The sequence below is a fragment of the Molothrus ater genome, chromosome 10, assembly GCF_012460135.2.
Source record: "Molothrus ater isolate BHLD 08-10-18 breed brown headed cowbird chromosome 10, BPBGC_Mater_1.1, whole genome shotgun sequence".
Taxonomy (NCBI): Eukaryota; Metazoa; Chordata; class Aves; order Passeriformes; family Icteridae; genus Molothrus; species Molothrus ater.
Genome location: NC_050487.2, coordinates 12,633,392 through 12,657,623, shown reverse-complemented (window position 1 = coordinate 12,657,623; position 24,232 = coordinate 12,633,392). Strand labels below are relative to the sequence as shown.

The 24,232-nt window shown below is 50.9% G+C and overlaps 1 protein-coding gene across 3 annotated transcripts; it reads left to right on the top strand.

Annotated features, from left to right (window-relative positions):
* The first annotated feature begins 420 nt into the window (after nt 1-420).
* On the top strand, nt 421-18,805 carry ZIC4 (Zic family member 4). Of its 3 annotated transcripts, XM_036389157.2 has the most exons (5): nt 421-732; nt 3,605-3,689; nt 8,696-9,313; nt 13,726-14,050; nt 15,947-18,805. In XM_036389157.2, coding segments are annotated over exons 1-5 (1,254 nt in total). In that variant the 5' UTR covers nt 421-507; the 3' UTR covers nt 15,948-18,805. The 3 variants fall into 3 exon arrangements, with proteins under 3 accessions (XP_036245050.2, XP_036245048.1, XP_054371939.1); XM_036389155.1 differs by lacking the exons at nt 421-732; nt 3,605-3,689 and having other exon boundaries at nt 8,110-9,313; XM_054515964.1 differs by lacking the exons at nt 421-732; nt 3,605-3,689; nt 15,947-18,805 and having other exon boundaries at nt 8,110-9,313; nt 13,726-14,147.
* The last annotated feature ends 5,427 nt before the right edge of the window (nt 18,806-24,232 follow it).

Genomic DNA, 24,232 nt, shown 5'->3' with positions numbered 1-24,232 from the left:
ACGCAGTGTGCCTGTGCTCGGTGCAGGAGATAGCTTTCAAAGCAGATCTATTCTGTAATTTTCCTTGGATCTCGGGAGGCTTTACAGGGTTTGGTGGGTTTTGGGTTTTTTTTTTTTTAGAATAATGGTAAGCTGAATCTACACGTTTGCATTTATTCTACGGAATCTATTTGATGGAATTGCAATAGCTCAGAGCAACAGGTATACCCGCTCTAGGGAGCGCCTGGGTGTGGACACAGTCTTAAGGCGGGTGTTGCTCTACTTTCTGTATTTGGTGCTAAAATTAAGCGAAGGACAGAGTTGCCAGCCTTATTGTGAAGTGTGCTGGGCGATGGCATTCGGAGAGCTACAAAGTTGGGTAGTTCAGTGCTAGCCTGCCTCCCAGTGCAAGGGGAAACCAGTGATCGTTCCAGGTCGGTGCAAAATGTACGAGAAGGCAGACGAGAAGGTATTTTTAGGAAGCGTATCTAAATATACAGTGTAAGAGTGAATGTAAAAAAAAAAAAAATGTTGTGGGTTGTAGAAGTTATCAAGTGGGATTTGCGGTGCGCTCTCTGCAGGAAACGAAAGCTGCTCCAGTTCAAAGCCACATGCACCAACGTGACATATAAGCCATTAAAATATCATCCTGACGGCTCATTTCTGCTTCATCATACATTCCCTAACTGCTTCCAGAAAGCAAGAAAAGAAGAAATGAAGGATGACCGCCTCGATGCAAGCGCCAAAGAGGTGGTGGGTTCTTAGGGGGGGGTTATTGTTTTCTTCTTTCATTCTTTCTTTCTTTTCCCTTCCCCTCCACCCCCACTTTTATTTTCGCCAGTTCAGAAATGAGGGGAAACCTTCAACAGGTCGCAGGGGTAAGTGCCTGGGTGTAGGGGGTGCCTGTGCAGCCTGGGCTGCTGGCTAGCCCCCACCTCCTGCCCCAAGGGCTGGACGAGAGCTCCCTGTCGTCGGGGGGGGTGGTCGGGAGGAGGCTTGGCCACCCCGGGAGGAAGGGCTGGAACCTTGCGGTGCGGGGGGGGCAGCGCCTCGGCTGCCCCTCGCCCACGTGGGGCAGGGTCCCGGCGGCAGCGCGGCGGGCGGGGACGGGCGGAGGGCCGAGAGCCCGGGAAGCACCGAAGGGGGGGTCCGACACCTTCTGTCGGACGCCGGGAGCCGCGCCCGCCCCCCTAAAAGCAAAGGGTGGCTCGGCCTGGCGGTCCGCGCAGTGCCCAGCGGCGGAGCCCCGCGGAACAGGGCAGCGCGGTGCGCAGAGCGGGGCTGGGGCGCTGCCCGCCCCGACTGCGGCCGGGCTCGCTTCGGACGGGCAGGCACCGGGACCGGGGGGGTCCTGCGGCCGCCAGGCAGGGCCGGGAACCCGGGGCGGCGTGCACAGGGGGACGAGCGCTGACAATGGCGAGCCCCGTGGGGAGGCGTCCCGGGGGAAGCGCTCCCCGCCCAGACCTCGCCCAGCGCCGCGCCCGGTGCCGCGGGGGCCCGCCGGGGGAGCCGGCGCCCCGCACCTCAAGCCCGGCTTTATAGGCGGGTGCGGGAGGGACGGAGCCCGGAGCTCGGCCGGCCCCCTCCGGCCTCTCCCCGCCCCCCCGCAGGCAGGGCCGGGGGGGCTGCCCGGGGAGCTGGGTGCTGCCGCCTGCTTCGGCAGAGCCCGGGCAGGGGCTGCGACCCTGCTCCCGGCCCCGAGGGACCCTCCCGCGTCTGAAACCGGCTGGGGCTGGGGGAAAGCTCCCAAATCCCTGCCCAGGGCGATACACCCGAAGGTGACCTCTGACCCGAGCCCAACGCAGTGTGCCAGCCCCGGGCACCGGCACAGCGCCGACCGATGGGGACTGGCGTGGGCTTCTCGCCGACCCCTTTCCTCCCACTCCTTTGTCACGCACGATATCCCTCAGCCCCGGGGAGTCCAGCCCGTTGGCCGGGCTTCTCTCGGGGCTCTCTCCACCCGGAGACGAGAAACTTTATTTCTGCACCGAGCCCTTCCCGGGGAACGCTCCCTCCGCCCTGCGCGGCCGCGGAAAGCACAGGTTGCGTGACAAGCGGCTGGCGGCGGGGCACACGCCGTGGCTGCTGCCGCCCACTCGCTCTGGCTCGCAACCCCGCCCGGGACCCGCGCGGCGGCGGCTCCGGCCCCGCTCGGCCGCACCTTCGGCCCGGGGCGGGAGCGAGCGCTCGGGCAAGGGGGGCGGGCGGGGAGGGTCCATCGCAGCCCCAGCGACACCGCGGGGGAACCGGTACCCCACACTAGCGCCCGACATCCCAACACTTTGGGCAAGGGGACATCCTCACCCTCCTGCTCCGCCGACGGCACAGTGCAGATGAGAAAAGCGTGCGAGGTCGAGCCAGAGTTTTAGCCAATATTTACTCTGAAACGCAGAACTGTTTTGCCTTCCTTTTTGTCATCTGGTAACCATTTGAAATATTAAATGCAGCGATTTTTTTTTTTTTTGTCCAGTTTCAACAAGTTTTGGCGAACACTTGGGAACTGAGCACTCCTCCAACCTCCCACCCTAACCATAAAGCACAACTCCTGCAAACCTCTCGTTAGCGGGGCAATGTTGGCCGCTCTGACTTGGGAAAAGTGAGAGAATGAATGGAAGTTGACTAGGAATTTAAAATCCTAAGGGATTGCTAAAGTTTTGGCAGTAATTTTCATCACAGCAGTGAAAATATGGAGGACATCAAATTATTTATGAATGATTATGACTGTGATACGATGATGAAGTTTCGTAATTAATATCATCAAGTGTTTGTCTTAGTACAGATTTTTGTTTACTAGCTCTGGAGTGCCTATAATAATAGTAGTGAGAGTAATAATAATAATATAGAGACAGAAATAATAATAATAGTAGAAATAATAATAATAATAACAACGTCATTTTTAGCAACTGATTCCAGATTCTAGTGTGCTTTTCTGTATTAAAACCCAAACAAACAAAATCCTGAGCATTTCAAAGATATCTGCAAACATTCAGACTCAGACACTGCATCCAGCCCCAGATCTGCTCTCAAAGCTACTGCTGCCGCTCAAAGCAAGCTGTGGAAAGTTCTGCCTGTAGCAGTGGCAGTGCTCTGCCTTGCAGAGAGCAAAGAGCAAGCTGAAAATTATAGGCAGGGAGAAGTGCCAGGGTGGTACTATACTAATCCTTGCTGAGACAACAACTTGTGTTGGAGGCTCGCAGAGAGTCCGGAACTTAATTTCGGGACGGAAGGATCTGTAAACAATATAGCCGAGTGGGTAAAAACTTGCCTTACAATAGCCTGCCAGAAGGTGAATGTCAGATCAAAGGAGAACTGAAAAGATGTCCTTTCATATTTTTTTTTTCCCCCTAAATCAGCCATGGAAACTTCATGACTCCATAAAACATGTGCTGCTTTGCTGGGGAGACAGCCTCCAGTTTCCCCTCGGAGAAAGCTTCTCTTCCCCTCTCATTGCCTAACTTGTGTTTTTGGTCTGGTTTTATAAGTTGGATTTTGGTGGTTTTGAGTTTTTTGGGGTTTTTTCCTTTTCTTTTTGAATCCATGATGCCACACTTATAGGGTGCCTTACTCATTCCACATCACGCACAAATGGTTTTGCTCTTAACTTTCTACCTCTCTCCCCAAACAGGAACAAAGTCAGGAAATGAGGCACAAGACTCCCCTTGTAATGAGGAAAAGAAAACGACTTTACAGAAACATCCTGGAAAAGTCAAGTAAGTTAAAATATGTCCTTTTTACAGTTCAAAGGAGACTGTATTTTTTTCAGCTTAGTGTTTAACGTGCTTGCATAAACACAAATCAGCGACAGAACACCCCACCAGCAGCTGCCTAATCCTGCTCAATGCCTATTCATTTGGAGGTTCTAGAATTAATATTTGACGACTCTCTCATTGAAACAACAACCCCTGACCCCATGTGATTGCACTGTCACATTATTCTATGACATATTCATCTTGAATTCATTTACGGACGATTTGATTGGAATGAGGTTTGACATGTATTGGATCCTATTAAAGAAGAAGACTTTGATCTTGTTGATGGGGTTTACATGATATGTATCATCTTTACCAGGGATACCAGGCTTCCACAATGTGGTGTCTAAGTAGTCAGTGACTGACAGCTTATCTGACAGGAATACCTTAATCTTGAGGTCCTGAATGAAATATTCTATTTAAAATAAGCATATGATTTGCTTGTCCTAGGGTAGCTCTAGGTCACAAAATGTGAGAGGCAAACCTAGGCACAAACCGTTGCTTGCCTGGTGGCTGACTTCCCATTGTTCGGGAACCCTGAAATAAAGAAGTCCCCATAAGTGGATATGGGGCGAGGGAATAAAAACAAAGGCAGAGTGTGCTCTCAGCTACTCGGTACCCTCTCCTCCCCGAGGTGAAACTGGGATTGCTGAAAGGCTTTCTTGAACCACCTCTTCCTAATCAGCAGTGCCTTCTGCCGGGGCAGGCAGGGGCTCGGGCTCAGGTCCTGAGTCTGCTTCCCGCATCCCTCTCTGCCAAAGCGAGTTTAAGGGATAAGGAATCGCGCAGGGTGACTTTCTTGGTCCTCTCTGTTTCTACTCCTCGCGTTTTTTCTCTTTCTCACAGTAAAGATAAGGGGTTTTCAGACTGATCCGTTCCCCTCCTCTCGTTTGGGATTTGAAGCCCAAAACCGTAACCCCCCGAAGCCTGTCTGAAGTGTTCAGGGCATCCCGGCCCGGCCCAGGCCTCGGGCACCGGCCGGATATTTTGCAGCTGGCTGGTCGGGAAGTTTCCACAGAGGTGGAAGTGGGAGAACACTGAGTGGATGAAGATCAAATTTGGCTTTCTTGTGCTTCCCGAGGGCAGGAGCTGTGCCTTGAGCTGAGCACGGTTATAAAGAGGGCTGTCTCTTCGAAACAATGCTAGAGATAGCGACAAGCATCTCGATGTTTAGGTAGATTACTACCGAAAAAACAAGGCTAAGGTAAAGCCGATGAGCAGCTGGGGCCGTTCCCACCCCGCAAAGGGATGTGCAGCCCGTTCCATGCCGCAGGCCTCGGCGGCCCGGCGGGGCGGGGGTGCGGGCAGTGCCGGAGGGTCGGGGCTGCCCCGCGGGCCGCCCGCCCCGGGCCGTGGCAGGCGGAGCGGAAAGCAGGGGGACAGCTCAGCCCCTCACCCAGGGCACAGCCCCGACTTTCTGCCACAAGAGCCAGGTCGGGGCCCAGAGAAGTGCTGGTGACTCGTCTTTACAACGTGTCACCTCTTTAGAACAACCCTCCAGCTCGGGCCAGCCTTGGGGCCAGGGGCTGAGGACGGGGTGGCGGACACACAGCAGCCACCCGGAGGAAAATTCGTACTCAGGATCAGGCAGCCAGTTTGCTGGCCCTGCAGAAGCTGGTGTTGACACATTTGAGAGTTTGCCGAGAGGCCGGCGTGTCGGGTCAATCGGGCTCAGGCCGCTGCCAAGAAGCAGGAGACCTCGGTCAGCTCTCGAGTGGCAGCGGTTTGAGCTCGAGCTGCCAAAGGGCTGCACAGACAAGCGTTCAAGTTTTCAAAACATTGTGGGAGATGAGCGGAGCCAGTCCGGGTCTGGGCCCTCTTCCCTCCTCTTCCCCGTTTCTCCGCCTCCCCGCAGTCATGTGGCGGCCCCCGCCCGCCCTCCCCCGCACACAACCGGGGCTCACATCAGCCTCACCTAACAGTGAGGGACACCGAGGGCCAGGTTCTCATACGCTGCCTGGAAAAGGGTGTGAGAGACAGCCCTGAGTGGGGGGCAACTGAGAGCCATGAGTGTCTGGCAAGAAATCATCACAACATTTGAAATGAACTTAGGGCAAAATTGTTATGACTTTTTTTTTAATTGGCAAACCCTTCCAGATGTTTTCTCCCTTGACTGAGAAGTGTCAGAATTGATGGATAACAAGTATGTAGAGATGCAGTGTTTTAAGGAGGTATGAGGAAAGCAGCTTTATTTGGGATTCACAGTCTCAGTACATTTGTAAGTAACAGATTCATACTTCCTAACGTTTGTCTCTTCTGTGCACTCCTATTGAGATGGTCATGAATAGGACTGTCAAATCCATTTCGTAGAGCAAGTAGACTTGAAAGTTGAGATATTGTGAGGATGGTGTGTGGTTTAAAATGCCTGCGTAAACATGTTATGTAAGGTTGGGGAGCTAATTGCATCATTTGTCACTTTTCATCATCTCCACTCAGAAAGATGTGTGCAAGGATGTATCTATAGCTAACTACCTGAATATCAGCCTAGTTTTACAGTGCAAGTATGGTAAATGCAAGCAGAGACAAAATACAATTGCAGCCTACCCAGAATGTGTGAAGCTGTGTCAAAGATGTTTCCTATGTGGTTATGTATGTCCTAAACTTTAGTCTTATGGTTTCCAGTCTTTGCCTTGCAGCTTCAGTTATGAAAGTAGTTGGGTTGACATTGGCCAAGTAGTTTCTTGTTTTACTACTTCACATAAAGCCTATTGATTGCCAACACTTAAATTCTTAGGGAAATGCAAAATTCTATGCTGGGAGCTTTACCTGGCATGCATCTGGTAAAGAACCCACTGGTAAGTTAACAGCGAGTCAATGTATTGAAATGATGAGAGTTTGAAGGGATGGGTAGAGAATTAATCATTGCTATATTTCATAAGACTGTGAGGTTATGGTTGAGCCGTTTTTGTGTCAGGATCCAAGTACTGTGGTAATACAGTGGGTAGATATTTGAAGATGTGTTTTTCTTTCTTGGAGCAGAAGAATCTCTTTCCATGTTTCATTAACTTTTTTTAAGTTCACAATCCCCTTCTTAAAAACTTAAGCAGATGCTTCCTCCTGCGCTGAAGCCCTAAGCTTTTCTAAACCTGTAAGGCCTCAGTGTGTCCAGCTAAAACCCATACCTACACTTCCACTACTAGCACGCAAACCCTGCAGATCATGTTATTTCCTTCAGGTGAGAATCATCAGAACCGAGTCCACTATGAATGTTTGGCAATGCTTTTCCTTCAAGCCAAGGACGGGGATTTTACGTGGAACTGCCCTGTAAGTGTGCGTGAGAGAAAGTGAGAGAGGGAAAGGGAGAGACTCCCTCTTCTGGGTTAAACATTCAGATTCAGCCTGAACATCACGATTTCTCGCATTGCCCCGGCGGCCAGTAATCAGATAGCTGCTAAAACTGGTCAGAGGAGGGGGAAGGGGATGCGATCTCTCAGAGATCCTTTCTCCGGGCTCAGGCACCGGGCCGACAGCCCGAGTCCCGGGCCGGCAGACCGAGTCCCGGGCCGAGCCCGCCTGGCCAGCGAGCGGCCGGGGTGGCTCCGGCCGCAGCTTCTGCCGGGCAAGGACGCTCTCCCCGCGCTGGCAACAAGTGCCGAGGACCCGCCGGCAGGACGGGCACCGGGATCGCTCCGGCTGCCGCTGCTCTGGCCGGGGACCGGCGGGGCTGCCCGTGCTCTGCCGGGGGCGAACCCCGCGGCCGCCCCTTGTCTCAGGGCAGGGCAGCGGAAACGGACAGAGGCGAGGGGGAGGCCGGGGCGATGCCCTCCACTCCCGCCGAGGCTTTTTTCCCCGGCCGCAGGCGGAAGCCCGGCAGTGCCCGGCCCCGGGCAGAGACCCCGGGCAGAGACTCCGGGCCGGGCCGGGCCGGGCCGGGCCGCGGATGGGGGCGCCGGGGGAAGGGCCGGCGCGGCGGCGCATGCGCAGCCCGTCCCCGCGCGCGCCCCCCGCGGCACCGGCGATCTCCCTCTCCGGCGGCGGCGGGACCTGTCACGGTGACGTCACCCCGGCGGCAGCCAATGGGCGGGCGCGGCGATTGTGTGGCCGGCGGGGCAGCGGCGCGGCCGGAGCGCGGCCCGGCCCCGGTCCCGCCGCGCCGTGAGGGCCGCCCCGGCCCCGGGCAGGACGGGCCGTGCCGCGGGACCTCCCCGGCCGCCGCCAAAGCCTCCCGCCGGCCCCCCGAGCCCACCCGCTGGCACAGCCGCCCGTGCGTCCCGCGCCAGGGCGGCGGGACCGGGAAACTTTTTAATTTTGGGAGAAAGGAGGGACAAAAAAAAAAAAAGAAAAAAACTAGAAAGTTGTTTCCCCCGCTCCCCCCCTTCCCCCCCGCTGCCCTGTGTATCTCTCCTCCCGCTGTCAGGTGACTTTTTAGCGTTAGAAGCTAATGAGCGTGGATGCTCTGGGGATCCCGGTGATGGACCCTGCTGCTCTCTCCAGGCGGAACACGGCGCTGAGATTAGTAGACTTGGCGGGGGCTCCTCGCCACCACCAGCACCCCCCTCAGAGCATGACAGGCTTCCCGGGCGTCGCCGGGCACCCCCACACCACGGCGCCCACGCCGCCGGGGGAACACGCCGCCGAGTCCCGCCTCGGGCCGCAGCAGCTCCGGCCAGAACACATGGGGCACCGCCACCATCCTCCTCCTCATCCTCCTCCTCAGCATCACCCCGCGGCCCTTAAGATCAGCCCTGCCCCTCATCCCCACCACCAGCTCCTCCACCACCATCATCATCATCACCATCATCATCATCATATGGCAGGCCAAGCCGAGGTGGTCTCTAGTCACACGGCAGCGTTTGGCCCGGCGCAGTCACCAGCAGCCCCTTACCCCGTGTCTCACCCAGCCCAGGCTCTGGCAGCAGGTAGGGACTTCTTCATCCGCAGAGACCTGCCGGCCCCACTCATGCCAGGGCTGACCGAGCAGCACCCCGCTGCAAGTTCTCACCACGGACTGTTTGTCTCAACAACAGGTAGCTACCCCGGACACCATGGTCACCAGCACCACCACTCAGAAGCTGGGAATCCCTCTCTGTTCACTGGACTCCATGAGCAGCCTCCCCATGCAGCTCCAGGTGGCCATCTAAACGGACAGCTCAGACTGGGGTTACCTGGAGAAATGTACGCCAGGTCTGAACATTTCACTCAAGTACCAGCCTCCAGGACAGATCATTTTGCTGCTTCTTCGCTTCATAACTACGGAGGTATGAATCTGAACATGAACCTGGCTCCACACCACGGCCCGGGTGCCTTCTTTCGTTACATGAGGCAGCCCATCAAACAGGAACTCATCTGTAAGTGGATTGAGTTGGACCAGACTCCCAAAAAATTATGCTCGAAAACTTTCAGCACGATGCACGAGCTGGTGACTCATGTCACGGTGGAGCACGTTGGAGGACCCGAGCAGTCCAATCACATATGTTTCTGGGAAGAGTGTCCAAGAGAAGGGAAACCTTTCAAGGCCAAATATAAACTTGTAAATCACATCAGAGTCCACACAGGTGAAAAACCTTTCCCCTGCCCTTTCCCAGGCTGTGGCAAAGTGTTTGCCAGATCAGAGAATCTCAAAATACACAAAAGAACTCATACAGGTCAGTATGTAAAGCTCTCTTTACTCTATTTCTTTCTGTTATTCCGCGTACTGATTTGCTTTTTTTTCCTTTTTTTTTTTTTAATGTATCCTTTGAGTTGTTATTGAATGCACGCCAAGTACTTCCGGAAAATAAATTCTCAGATTTGTTTGTTTCTTTACCGTTTGGAGAAGGGGGAGGAAAGGGGGGGGGAAGGGGAGAGTGAAAGCAAATCTCAGAATTCTCGTCCATATTTTTTTCTGGTTGTGCGGAGAGGTTGCTGTAATGTTTATATGGGTAGATCTGTGTAAATATCGAACGATATAACTACTGTTTCTGCTAATTCACACAGGCGAGGTTTTTTTTTTTCGATTTAAAGTAGTCGGGGGGAAAAATGAAATCATTGTGCAAGCTCACAAATTAAAAGTGAACAATGGAAGTTACAACTTGTCTAGTCAGTTTTGACTGATGTCGCTGAGATGCTGCTGCTCGAACATTGTGAGAATAACACAGCTGCGACCTTTTCGTTCAACAGTTCTGTTTTGGGCAGAGGGAGTTTCAAATGTTTGATCTGAATAACACTGACATTTTTAATGAGCATTGCCTTCCAACGACTTTCTGCATTCGCAAATATGGGGAGCTGCGATTTCTGATTCTCGTGAGGGAAAAAAAAAAAAGAAAGAAAAGAAAGAAAAGAAACCCTTGTGTTGTTTCGGCCTGTACATTCTGAAATGTCATTTACAGATCTGTTAAGTGAAATTGGGACATGTGTCAGAAACATCTGTTAGTTCTAGTTAACAGAAAATAAAGTAACACGATGGACGATCTTGCAGAACTACGTTTGAACTCTTCCGGCCAGGAAAGCATTTATAATTAATGAAATTGCACGTAGAAAGTTTTCACACTTCCAGGAGCAGCTTGTGAAGTTGTATTAATTAGTTTAGCAGCCGGTGTTTGTAGTCCATAGCGCTGGCTTGTCTTCTTTTTTTTTTTTTTCTTTTTTTTTTTTTTTCCTTCTCTAAAGAAGAAGATAAGAAATAAGCTCTTTTTGGAAAATTTAATCTGTTCCAGTGTAGGGTTTTCCACCTCCCACCCCCTTCTGTACAGCCTTATGCACTGCGAGGGAAACTACATAATCCTATTGTAAGATCTGCTTACAGCCAAACGATTTTTTTCGCCTTCCAGTTCATAAAACTCCCCTTCCCCCATGCTCGGTGCAGGGCTTGACCTTCCAGGAGTTGCATTTTTTATGATAGAGCGCGACGTGATATAATATGCAGAACATACACTAATTTCGTATCGCTATCATCTAAACATAGCACTGAGATTTTACAGCGACCGTCACTCGTCACCTCATTATTTTTCCATCGCTCTATGAGGAGTAAGTCTGTGTGCGGGGCGGGGGGGGTGGGGGGGAGGAGGTGGACGACAGCATAGCTGTGTTCCTCGGCTGCCTTCTTGGCCCCCTTTTTCCTCGAAAAAGGGGTATCCCCGGGTCACGGAACTTGTATCCCAGCCAGTTCCTTGTTGGATCAGCACAGGTACAGCCATTAACCGGGAGAGCTCATCTCTTAATGACAGTGTTTTTCTTAAGTAAACAAACTTTTACTGCTCTTTAACGGCCTCACTGTTTGAAGTCTCTGAAGCAGAAAATGGTTAAATTCTTGGGAAAACTGACCTACATCGGAGATGCAGGTTCAGGGCAAACCCGAGAGCGGAGATTTGCGTTTATTAAACACCATTCGGCGCGTCTGTACTTTTGGCTTTAACTTTCTCGGTGATTAATTGCTGTATTGTGCAAACTCCTGCAGGGCCTTTATGGTTCCACCGTTTCTATTAAACACCCAGAAGTTGTCAAAAACGCAATGTTTCTGAAACCCTAATAGAACTCACTACGAATTATTCATGAAGACAGTTCTAGATTCAACAGGAAAATTATTGCCTCCTTAAATATTAATGACTTCTGATTTCTCCGAGGCTGGGGAGCAGGCAGAGGGATATCTGGCGATGTACGAGTTTTCCAGGTTGGAGGATAAGGCCGCTCAGGCGGCGGCAACGGGACGAGCAGGACGGGCTGGGATCACTTCACCGCCTTCCCTGAGGGCCAGGAACAATAGTGCGAGGCGTGGGACGGAGCCCCGCTCCCTCCCTGCGGCCCCCGCCGCCCCCGCGCCTCGCCCGCTGCCCGGGAGCCGCCAGCTCCGGCTTCCCCCCGCCACCACTCACCCGGAGAAGTTGGTAAATACCTTAATCCACTCCCGGAGACGGGGGATTATGCCACAAATTCCAGGCTGAGTTTCACTGAACACTTTTGCCCAGCTACAAGTGTGGGGGTAAAATGGCGGTAGAGTCTCCATCGCCCGCGGAACTTTGTGCGTGGCTGCGGCTCCGTGCCCGGGCTGCGGCAGCCGGGACCTGTGCAGTGTCCTCTCCCTGCCGGGCCGGGATTTCCGCGAAAGAAAACCTGCTCTCGCGAAAGGAATACTTGCAAATGGCTCGGATGGCTCCTCTTTATTGAGGCGTTCAGGGAATGCAACCCGGGCAGCTGAGAAAATGCTGCCCTCTTCCCACTTGAAACCCGGCTGCACGGACGGACCTTTCAGTGGCTCTTTCAGGGGGTTAAGCGAAGTTGAACATTTTTCAACTCGGCAAAGCGCAGTGCGGCGCAGCCCGCTTTTACCTGAATGGAACTCACTTTGCACAAGCAGAGTGCTTATGAGGATGGCTTTCCCTGGGGTCTCCTAACTTACTGCTTGCTTGTACTACACTAATATCCTTGATTTGTTGTCTCAACTTAGATGCTGAAGGTCAAATTATTTCCTTACGTGGAACTCTAATTAGATTATAGGCGGGCGTGTGTCTATGCATATGCACCGCTGTATGTCGACGGTATTTGGTTACAGAATCCGCATCGTTTTGTGAGAGACCTTATTTTTAACCTCTTCCCTCCCTTCCCTCCAACGCCAGATATTTACCCATCCTCCGTGCAAATGCTAGCGGTGCAGGATGTCAGTGCTCCTCATTGACCATTACAGTGCGGAAAGGGCATACTTTAAACGCGGAGCCATGAGCCTTTCCCACCCACCTTGCATAAAGTGCATTCATGTGAAATATTTGGAATGCCTTCCTTTATTTTCCTCTGCTCGCAGCCAAGCCCGATGTAGACTGAGTCTCTCCTAAATTTAATCATGACGAATTGGGAGGGAAAAAAATAAAAACGACAACCACGAACGTACAACCCAAGAAATTTAAAAAACCAAACCGGAACAAACACACAAAACCAAATATTGGAAGTCCTTTCAGCTACATACGCCATGATGGTGAACACAGTTGCTTTGTTTGTGCTTCACGTTAAGGTTAGGCCATGTATTTTTGTGGAGTCCTCTCCGCCCTGATACTTTTTGACTTTTGACGGATGAGGAAGATATTTTCATAATCGGTTGGTACAGGACCTGGGTACCCCTTGGCAAGCAGGGTTTTTGCAGTTTGCTATTGTCAGCAACAATAATGCCGCCAGCATTTCATCCTGCATCTGGCTGTGGCGTGTTTCCTTGAAAACCTCCTGTATATCGTCTACCATGGCAGGTCCACACGATTCGAGGTTACACTTTCACACGACTCCAGCAATACGATTGTATTTCTATTATGCATAACACCACTTATTATATGATCAGACAATTTAATCCCGGCTGCAATTCCTTCAGTGGCTGTGTAGGTTGAAATAGAAAGGGAATCCTTACCCTCCTGCCAGTACCGTGCGCTGGCCTAGTCATCCTTCTGCTGAAACTTTATCATTTTTCCCGCACAATCAATGTCTTTCTGAAATATTTCCTACTTTAGCACATGGTATCAGCAAACTGGGGAGCGGGGAAAGGAAGGGGATGTGGATCTTCCATGGCATTGTAATCAGTGCAAGTATGAAGTGGATGAAATATGATCTAGCCAGGTTATGGAAAATATTTCCACGTGCCTGGGGGACTGTGAGAAATGTATTTAACGTTAAAGCCTTCGAAGGGATAAATCACTGACCGCTCTTTCTGCAGGACTTCGGAGTCTGCGGGGACAGCACAAGTTTGCTCGGAACGAGCAGTTCTCCTCTAAGTTTTCCTTATTTCGGAGCTTTGTCTTGTGCACAAACCCTTAGGATGATACACACACAGGCCAGGGGAAAGAGGAGAAACTGGCTGGGCAGGGCTCTCCGCCTGCGGAGCCGGCCACGCATCCGGGTGGGCACGGAGCGCGGCGCCGGGGGATGCTCGGCGGGGCCCGCGGGGAAGGGCAGAGCTAGTGAGAGGAGATTCCGCGGGGAGAGGAGCCGTGGCAGGGCCGGAGAGAGGGGTCCGGGGAGGCTGCGGGCTGTGGGGGTGAGGGATGCGCTGCTCCCGGCCCCGCCGCCGCCGCTAATGGCTGTGCTCGCCCATTGCCTCCTGCAGGGGAGAAGCCGTTCAAATGTGAATTCGAGGGCTGTGACAGGCGCTTCGCCAACAGCAGCGACAGGAAGAAGCACTCGCATGTCCACACCAGCGACAAGCCCTACAACTGCAAAGTGAGAGGCTGCGACAAGTCCTACACCCACCCCAGCTCCCTGAGAAAACACATGAAAGTGCACTGCAAATCCCCTCCTCCCAGCTCCGGCTACGAGTCCTCCACGCCCTCCTTGGTGTCCCCCTCCTCGGACTCCGGCCGGGAGCCCCCCGCCTCCTGCTCCCACGCTGAGCCCTCCGCGCCCGCGCAGCCCGCCGCCAACCTGAGCGAATGGTACGTGTGTCAAGGCGCGGGGCCCCGCGGCCCCCCCGGGCCCCCCGGCGCCTCCCCGCCGCCGCGCCTGCCCGCCGAGCCCCGGCCCCGCTGCTAGGGCGCGCCGGGAGCGGCGGCGGGCGGCCCGGCCCGGTACGGCCCCGGTACGGCCCCGGTACGGCCCCGGTACGGCCCCGGTACGGCCCGGCCCGGCCGGCACGGGGAGCGCCGCGCCGGGCGCGGGGAAGGCGAGCGGGAGCGGCAGCGAGAGGCGCTTGGCGGAGGGAGAGAGGCTGCGGAGCGTGCGGGTGGGCCCTGCCCGCGCCCCCGGCACCGCGCACACGGGAGGGCTGCGCTCGCCTCGGCCGCGGCGCTGCCGCCTCCTCCCGCCGTGCCACACACCCCCGCTCTGACCGCCTTGCTCCCGTCTGTTTACATGCCAACTGATTTGCATTCCCTTTCCTTATCCATGTCCTTTCCCCTTTCCTTCCTTTCCCTTTCCCTTCCCCTTCCTCTTCCCGTTTTCCTTTCCCCTTCCCTTCAGTGGTTTCATGCAGATTTTCTCTGTACAGATTTTCTCTTGTCAACAGTATTGTGTGCTGCACTGTTCTGTTCGCCCACGATTTTCTGTGAGAGTGTGGTTTTTTAAGAAATATATATATATATATAAACTATTATTTGTTACCAATTTGTACAAAATGGATCCATTAAATTTTTTGATTAATTAACCCGTTCGATTGACGTTTCTGTAAAGAATCTCCTTACTTTTCCCTCTTTCTGTATATAAATACATATATATATATTTCCTCCCCCCACCCAGTAGTCGCTAATAAAGGAAGGCCCAGGGGGGTGCGATGATTGACTGTCCATTTTAGCTCCCACTGGTAATGACTTCTAATACCTAAACATGCCCGTCCCCACCCAGAGCGCGGCTCCTGTTGAACCGTGGGCGCTGGAGCTCCCGGGGGGGCGGTTCTGGGGGGGCTGGGGGGAGCCCGTTCTCTGACGTCACTGCCAGCGCGGGGACCGGGGGCCGCTGCTCCGCGGCCCTGCCCTGCCAACAGCCCCGAGGAGACGTGAACCGCTCCCACAACGCGCCTCCAGCATCTCCATGCTGCCCCAGAGTCTCAGACCTACAGGGTTCATTGCACCGGTTCAGAGAAAGAAGGGAGGGGGGGGTAAAAAAATAAACAACCCCCAAAATAAATAAACAAACCTCTCCGCTGGGGTAGCTTGAAACTACCGAATGGTGCCGTTTTAATTACTTTAATTATGTTTAAGAATACCAGATAGTATAGGCAAATAAATAGCATAGGCTGCTGGAAAGGGTTTCTATGGCTTGCGGAGAGCAGGCAGAAGGCTGCTGTAACCGCATCCTCTGGTGTTTGACAGATCACCTCCGCACCCAGGTGACTGGGGTTACTGCGAGTGTACAACTGTACACACACGCACATATACACGTGCATGTTGATACCGAGAAATATAAAAACGACAGGAAAATAAATAGCTGGCCAGTGACTAAAAACGCCCCAATGCCCAGGGCTTTCTTTACTTATACACCCGTATTTTTCCCCCAAGGCACCAAGTCGGAGTTCCTTTCTTCATTCGCCCAAACTCCACAACTTTTGTGTTTAAACATCACGGATAGTGACAACAGCATGTCGCTAACGGGAATACACTTAGGAATCAGCTAGGTGAGAGCAGTGTGTGAAAGAGGAATCTAAACAGGGGAGAGTTGTGCCCCTCTCCAGCCCCCAAAACTTGTGTCATGGAAATCGAGAAGTGCAGAAGCCAAATGTGGGTAGGGAGGATGTTTCCACCATGTCCTGAGATCTGTTTATTTCTTTATTTCTCTATTTACAGAAGTATTTGGATGTGCAGGCTAATCACCTTTAATTTTTCATTTGCTTGTTACAGATGTCTACCCCGTTGCTCTCAAGGTAATCTAGACAGAAGCAGCTGAAAGCCTGAATCTTATGCCTTAGACATCAAAGCAAGCTCGCACAAAGAAGTATTTCTTCACAACGGTGAATCTTCATGGTAAGTTAGGATTTCTATGGCAATAGGCAAGTCATACTTAAATAGTGAAAGGCGAAGTCTGGAGCCCGTCCAGTCTTTTCATTAAGGACATAATATTTACGTCTAACAGGCCCTTTTTCTTGTGTATACAAGTATATATTTTTGTTTGACGCGAACTAAATCATTTTCATTTAATTTCCGGTAAACAAAACCCACGCGAACAGGGCACTTGTTCCAGACCATAATAAAAATGGATAAGACTGTCAGGAAGAAAAGGCCCGCTTGAACCGTCGCCTCAGCTCACTTTTGTTTCTGCTTTCTGCCAGGATCAGAGAATGCATTTGGGATTTGAGGGCGAGTTTCTAAAGGCAAGGAAATGGTTTTTAAGGGGGGAAAGAAAAGGAGAAAGGTCTAATCAAGCTCGGGTTGTTCAAAGGGCCTGATTTTGGGGTTGAAAGTGTGAGTTTTATGGTGCATCAGCATGCCACGTTAGGATCGCTATGGTAATGAGGAGAGCAATAGCAAGCGGCCTTCAAAGGAGGCACACTCCATTTGAGACAGTCTATTAAGATACATTTGCACTGACCTTTGGTTTCATGCTAGCTTAATACACTCAATCTGCTCCCCGCTAGAGATAGACTTCCTCCACCTAATGCACTTCGGCGGAGCTGGGTTTTGCTGGGCTTCGCCCTCCCCTCGAGGCGAGCTCCGTTCCGACGCTGTAGCCCCGGTCTCCTTCTCCCCAAAGTAAGGGACTGCCAGCCCCCCAAGCCCGGTGGGACCTCCTGCCCGCTGTCCCCAGCCTTTCTGACCAGCTTCTAGCAGCAAAAACTGGCCGCAAAGCCTGAGGATTGCTTCCCTTCCTCCCCACCAAACGTGGCAGAGGAAGATAGGATGGGGACTGGAAGATCCCCCTCCTTGGGCTGACTCTGTCTCAGGGAGTAGGTGTCCCGATGGAAGTCCCCCAGGAGCTGGAAAGCGGGGTGAGCTCCGGGGGGGAGACGGCCGTACCCCCTCCTCACTCCTCCCGGTCCTGCTGTGGCTGCGTGGCAGCGAGAGGAGGCTCCGTGGTGCGGGGGAACTTGACACCCGCATGGCCGGGGCCATGGGCGCTGGGCCATGGGCCCGGGAAAGTTAGAAGTCCATGTTCCAGTAATTGTCTTGTTGTTTATTTTATCCAAGTACCCTAGTGAATAGGGGAAAAATAAACACGGGGAAAAAAAATTCAAACAGTTGAGTCGTCTTTAGTGCCAGCCCTTGTGGTTGAATAAAAAGGATGGTCCAATTTCTATTGAGCTGAGAAATCTTTGAAGTGGGAGTTATTATCTGAGAAATTCCTGCTCGTCGTCCTAACAACGCTGATGAAACGTAAAAGGTTCTTTGTCAGCGATTTGTTCTCCTCTCTGTCAAACTCACCCTGCCCGTTAGCTTTAAACCGTTTCTAAAGAGATAAAATCAAACTTTTAAAGATAACTTTAGGGGCCCAGAGGGTGCAGAAAATACCAAACTATCGAATCCTGTGTATAGACATACATCTGAATATATGTGGCTGCGTCTGCGTGAAACTCTGACTGTGTACAGATGTCCATGGATGTCTGTATGACCTTACAGTTCGAAAGTTGAAATTATGTCCATTGTTTTTGCATTTCATCCTCCAAACTTTTCCATCTAATAAATTATTCCTACATACACTCTGCACGGAATGCGATTCTTGGGCGAAGGCAGAAACGTTGGGTTTCATTAACACCACTTTGTGACCAACAAATGTTTTCTCTCAGTAGACTGAGAGCAAGAGCATAGACACCGAGTAAATTCTTTGATCATTTAACAGTCCGAATACCTATCACGCATGTATATACTGCAATGTATCGAAGTTGTTAACGCATTCAAAGTGATGGCTTCCATATGCTCTCATGTTTTATTGTCTGTACGTGTAAGGATAGTCAAACTGCATCCCTTTTGTATCTTCATTTTATAAACATAATGGTGTTGTACAGAAATGATTCCCTGATCAGGTTTTATTTAGTAGTTTCTCATTGGATATCATGCAGTGCCCTGTTCGGAATATGAATTCCTTGAAGCTGTAACTCATCGGTGTACTTCTGTTTTAGTTGTTAAAGAATTATCTGAGCCCAATCCTGCCATTCTAAGCCAAATCATTAATTTAATGGGACCTTTTCTGAGTTAAGACAGATTCAAATTAGAGTGGAGAGGGTATTACTATTATTCTTGTTATTATTTTTTGGTCTTGTCATATTTATGAGAAAATCTAGCACATTCTTTGTGAACTGTACAGAGAAGAAGCCTCTGAAATATGTAGCTTGCAGAAAAACATTTACAATGTTGGTATACTGTATCTTTTTCCAGACTTCTTATATTCCTTATTTTTCTTTATCACATGTTTGGCAATGAAGGAATGTTTTGTTGTGTGCTTGAACATACTATTTATTTTTAATACTTGGATTTTTTTTACAATAAATATTTATAAGCATTTCATTTCTATGGTTATTTTTGCAAATGTGCACTTTTAAATTATGTGTTTGTACTGATGATACCGAGCCATTCCTAAAACACGGTGTAATCAACCTTATCTTTCTGTTGGTTTTTATATTACTTGAAAAAAATTGCCCAAACCTGTGTACTATTAATGTGGTGTACAATCAAGTATTAATGAGTGGTTTTTTGTTGGTCTTTAACCTTTTTTAATGTTAATCGTTTTAGGTTGGCATTTCCATTAAAAGAACAGAACAAAACAAACCCCTTCTTTGGCTTCATTTCTGCGACAACATTTTTCAGATCGCAGACTTCAAACCAATTGTACTTTAAGCATTGGCCAAGGTGCAGGGTGCGGGAACAGAGCCGGTGTCACCCAGGTGCAGCCCTGTCCCTCTGGGGGGTGGGTGCGTGTCCCGGTTACCTCCGCAGTGGCACTCTGGCTCCTCACGGGCACTGTGCGACACCGGGGACACTAACACGGGGATGTTGGGCACCAGCACTCGGGGGATTGGCGTGAGTTTTCAGCAGGGGCCACTCCGAGAGGCTGCTGCTCCCTCCTGCCCGAAGGGTTGTTGTTTCACAGGATGCAACTGTTCTTTTGAAGAATTTCCACACACCCCCTCCAGAATGGGTCCCAGTCACAGCGAAATAAAACCTTTTAATAAGGTTCCTAGGCGGATTTAGTGCATTTTATTTCTTTTTCAAGAGAGGGAATTCTTTCGACAGCTACAGTAATCTGAAAGTAAAGTAAGCCTTCTTTGCCTTGCGCATTCCCCTAATGGATGTTAACACGTTCCGGGTTCCGCAGCTCCCGAACCTGCTCGGAGCTCCCTTGGCAGGACAAACGCCAGCTTTGCTGTTTGCAGGGACGCAGCAGCCTCGGACACACCGCGGCCCGAACCGGCCGGCGCCTTGCGCATGCGCTGGCTTGGTTGCTTTTAGAAAAGGAAAACTTGAAAGAAGTTGCCTAACACACAGAGATGACAAAAAGTTGGCTCTAGCTGCCAGGAATATTGTCAATAGAGAATACATTTGACTACATGAAGGGAGAGAGAGAAAGAAAGAAAATAATTTAAGAAATAATAGAATTCAAGAAACAGAAATGAAGGAAAACATTTTTGCTGGTCTGTAAAAGACAAAAACTGGCCCATAAAGGAAAGGAGGGCTAACAGTACATGCTAATTAAAGAATACAATTCTATGGTCTATAATGATTGAGCGAAGACATGTACTTATTACACTTGACTGTCAACAAGGGAAGGAATGTCCCCTCAGACAACATGGTGAGAGACGTGTGGGCATTATTAGTGGCCCTTTTATAGACATTGCCTTTTCTTTCTCAATGCTGACAAACCATTTTGGAGGGAACCATCCCCTGTTGCTTCCTATCATCGATCCCCATGCAAGGCCCTGCATTGTGCAAGTGCATTAATTAAAGACCATTCATTTAACAATAGGACATTGTATGTTCAGGAAAGGAAGATTAGAAATATGAATCAGTAACCGAGACCCGTTTCCGCCACCTTACCGGGAGAAGCGGAGGGGAAGGAGGTGCGGCGTGCGGTTAAACACCCTGCACCACCCGGACGGAGCGGGGCTCCGCTCCGGTTACTCTTTTGGGGAAAGAAATCCTGAAACCGGTTACAATTGGAAACAACAACAACAACAGAAAAGGTTGTCAAGTGTCTCCGTGGGCGCCAGATTGCTCGACCCTGCTCGGTGCCTCGCCAGCCGCCTGCTCCAAGGGGCCGCGCAGCCCGGCACGGCCCGGCTCTGTCCGCCGCCCCTTCCCGGGGCCGGGCCCCCCCGGCCGGGACCGACCGTGTCCGGGACTGTGTGCGTGTGTACACACATCCCCTCACACATTTGTTATGTCAACGGGTTTTCTCCGGCCGCATGTAGAGGCACAGGCACAGGACCTGCATCCATCCCTCCCTGTCCCTGCGCTGCCCATATTTTTGCAGTCCAAAGGAAAAACCATCTGGAGCCCCAAAGCCGGTCGTGACACAAACGTGACTTATCGTGAGAAGGTAGAAGGAAGACGCAGGGAGAAAGAGGTTATGAGGGAGCGGGGGAAGGATAGAAGACGGATTCCCAGTATCACCCACATGACTTACTAAGCGGCTCCAGCTCCTCTAAAACCTCTGGCCATATGTTAGTTTATTTACACCCTTTGTCTTTTCGTGTGTCGCCTGGTGAAATAATATTCCTGGGATGTAAATGAAAGTAAGCTACAATAAACAAACAAGGGCAGCGCCCGCTAAAGCGATATGTAACATCTCTGAGTTTCCAACAGAGTATGTCGTTCCCTCGGTTATAATGGGGCCAGGATAGCAACTGAAGCTTTTAGTTAAAGCCCCTAGATTTTTAATGCTGAATGTCACGTTGACTCCATTTTCTGATAGATGATTTAGTTTTTTGCAGGATTACACTATTCAGGAGAAGGAGGGGGAAGGACAAAAGTCACCGCAAAAGCAACACTTTAACAGTTAAAAAGAAATGGCACAACAGACTAAGGTGCTCTTAATGACGGTAACGTCTCAGAGAAACCTCTGCAACTTCCCGTGAGGCTGACTTCAGTCTCAACTTCTTCACTTGGATCCACCCCGCTCCGACGCCAGGACCACTCTGGCTCTTTGGATCAGGCGCCGAGACCCCGCGGAGCTGCAGAGGGTGCGGGCGGCAGCTCCTGCGTTTCAAAATCCGTGCACCAACTTCGTTTTCTTCGTCATGAGGCAGCCAACCTCATGGCCGGGCTGGAGCTCCCCAATCTACAAGGAAACCTCTTTCCTAAAATAAATAGGACGCTCTAACAGATCGGCAGATTTTTTTCTTACCCCCTAGTCAATGTTACCCAGAGGATCGGCTCTATTACCGCCGCAAAACCCTTCTCCGGGTCATTGCGGGTTGCTTGGGCCGGGGAAGCCACCCCGGGGGTCCGGGCTGAGCCCCCGGCAGCGGGAGCCGGGCTGAGCCCTGCGGGGCTGCGCCGCCCGCCCGAGCTGGGGGCGGCCCCCGGGACGGCGCTGCCCGCCGCCAGCAGCTCCCTCCTGCCTCCCCTGCCTCGCTGCTGGCCCGAGGGTACCTGCTACAGCACGCCCTGAAAATCAGACAAAAGCGCGGACACCACCACTCCCCCTCATCCCCCCAGCTGTTTCGGGAAGACACACACATACACACAAAAATTAGTCTTCAACTTTTGACTAGTGTCTGCTGGCTTAAATTATCCTCTGCCCTGGGTGGGGGCATCGGTGAAGCAATGCGAGCTCCCTGCTCCATCCCCTGCTGCCGCGAGCGGCCGGGAATCAGGGAGCGTCTGAACTTGGGCACAAGCGGGCTGCCCTCCCTCTTCCATCGTCACGGGGAGTCCCGGAGTGGGGAGTCAAAGGGAGGTTTCAAGGGGGGAGGTTTTGTTATCCCTACCTGAGGACAGATTAATCCTCGCATATACTTGATAAAGATGAAGATCTTGCTGGGAGGAAGAGGGGGAAAAAAACGGGTAGGAAAAGAAAGGAATCACTGGATTGTTATTGTCTAGAAAACAGGCCACCTTAAAAAACCTGTTGTAGAAATACAGAGAGTCCTTTAAGTGTGAAATATCATTTCATTGTAAATAGTCAAAAAAGAGTCGGTAATCCAACTTCCGGAAACTGTTCTGAATTATTTCAGCAGACTCTTTTAAAAGAGGATTAGCAGGGCTTTAGGGGCAAAATCCTTCTGTTTTATTCAATCTCTGATTTTATGTTATAATTACTAGATGTAAAGACTCGCGAATTAGTATGCAGGCGTCGTTCAGACATTATGCAGGTGCTATTCTAATCATTCAGCTTTTTAATTAAGGAACGAGGTAAGAAAACAGAATCATAAAAACACTTTTGTGAGAGCTGAGAAAATCGTGAGCGACTGCATGAATAAAGCCTTTATACCTTATCCTGACAGGTCAGACACCAATTGCCTGACTTACGACCTTTTCTTGCTGAAACAATGGTTAACAGCTTTCTCACCTTGTTCCCATTATAGCCTTTATTCTCGCAGAGAATTTATGGAAATGGCCCTAAAATGCTTACACTAAAGAGAGAGATGCAAAAAGGTATTGCAATTTTAATTGGTGCGTGTCCCGTACAAAGATACTTTAATTCGGGTCGTTCGGCAATCGAGGCATTAGGCTTGGCACGAGGCTTTGGGTAGATCGAAACGGTTTGAAGCATAAAATTCTCCTTCAGGAGAGGAGGGGACACAAACAAACAAAAAAGCCACCCAAAGTTGCCAGAATGCCCGGACAGCCGCCGCGGTTGGAACGGCGCGGGGTCCCCCTTTGTTCAGCGCATCAGAAGGCATCGTGTTCCCTGGTCCCGCGATGCAAACTTAAAGCCTTTGTGGGGCTTTGTTATTATTATTTAATTTCTTTCCCTTGCCTTCCTCTTCTCCCCTCCTCTCCACCCTCCCTACGCCTGGCACGACTGCATCACGTGTATTAACATATGAATGAAACAACCAGAGCCAATGCACTTAAGGTAATACCTATGCTCCGATCTCGCCTGATTATCTTTTTATAGAAAGTTACATTAACTAATGACATTTACATAAATATGAATAATTAGTAAGGTAAGTAATTCTGCTCCGACGGGGGAAGGCGGAGTAGGGAAGAGTCTGAGACCTGAGCCCAATTTTCGTCTCCGTAGACCTGGACGCTGTTTCACCCTGGCACTGGACAGGAGACATGGAGTCCTCTGCAGGGAGGAGGAGAACTGTCACGTTTATATTGTTCTCTGTCTTTTTTTTTTTTTTTTCCTCCCCCCCCCTTTTTTTTTCCCTAATGCGAAACTTTTCTCTTGTGCCCCTCTTTTATCTCCCCTCGAGACCTCCAGTTCTGAGCAGAGTTCAGTGGCTGTAAATGATAGGTTCCCAAAAGCATCAATCCGCGCTCCTCTAGTACTTGGCCGAGAACAATGCAAGTATTAGGATATCAGCAGCACTCGAAATGATCACGCGTTAAATTATTTTGCTTTCACGGATGAGGGGGCTTTTTTCCAATGTAAATCAAGCGCTTTAGTTATTAAGTCTGAACACTAATCTCCAACAACCTTTACATAATGTGGCAGAATGTGCCACACCACTTCGCACCTGCACTCTGAATAGAGCCGCCTTTTCAATGTAAGACACGCTTGTTGCCCCTGGGCTCCAAAGGAGTTGTGTGAATAAGTCAAGCTTTTTGAATACCCCTACTCGCTTTCTCTTCCTCCTTTGATCACAGAAAATGTCTTCTAATTTGTCCTTTTTCATTGTAACAACGTTTTCAAGTCTCTTTTTATTTTCCAAACCACATATTTATAAAGAACATAAATCGCCCCAGAAAACAAAAGTTCTCTCCTCGCCAACTGGCCGAGTAGCCTATGACCACTTTGTTATTCACAACGAGAAGGGGAAAACAAAGTTCTCGCAAAGACTGTTGCTTCTCGAGTTTGTCCTAAACAAACGTTTAACTTTGGGACAGGACGCGGGGGGAGAAACATGTTTGTTTCCTTCAAAAACAAGGGCAGGTCCATTTGCCTTGGCGATCTGCTTGCTGCTCGCTCCAGGATGGTGGGCAGCTGCGTTTCAACCTTCTACCGGCGATAAATGGCAAGCAAGAGGGCAGAAGGGACCGCTATCTCTGACCACTGGAGTGATTGAAGCCTCCGCCAACTTC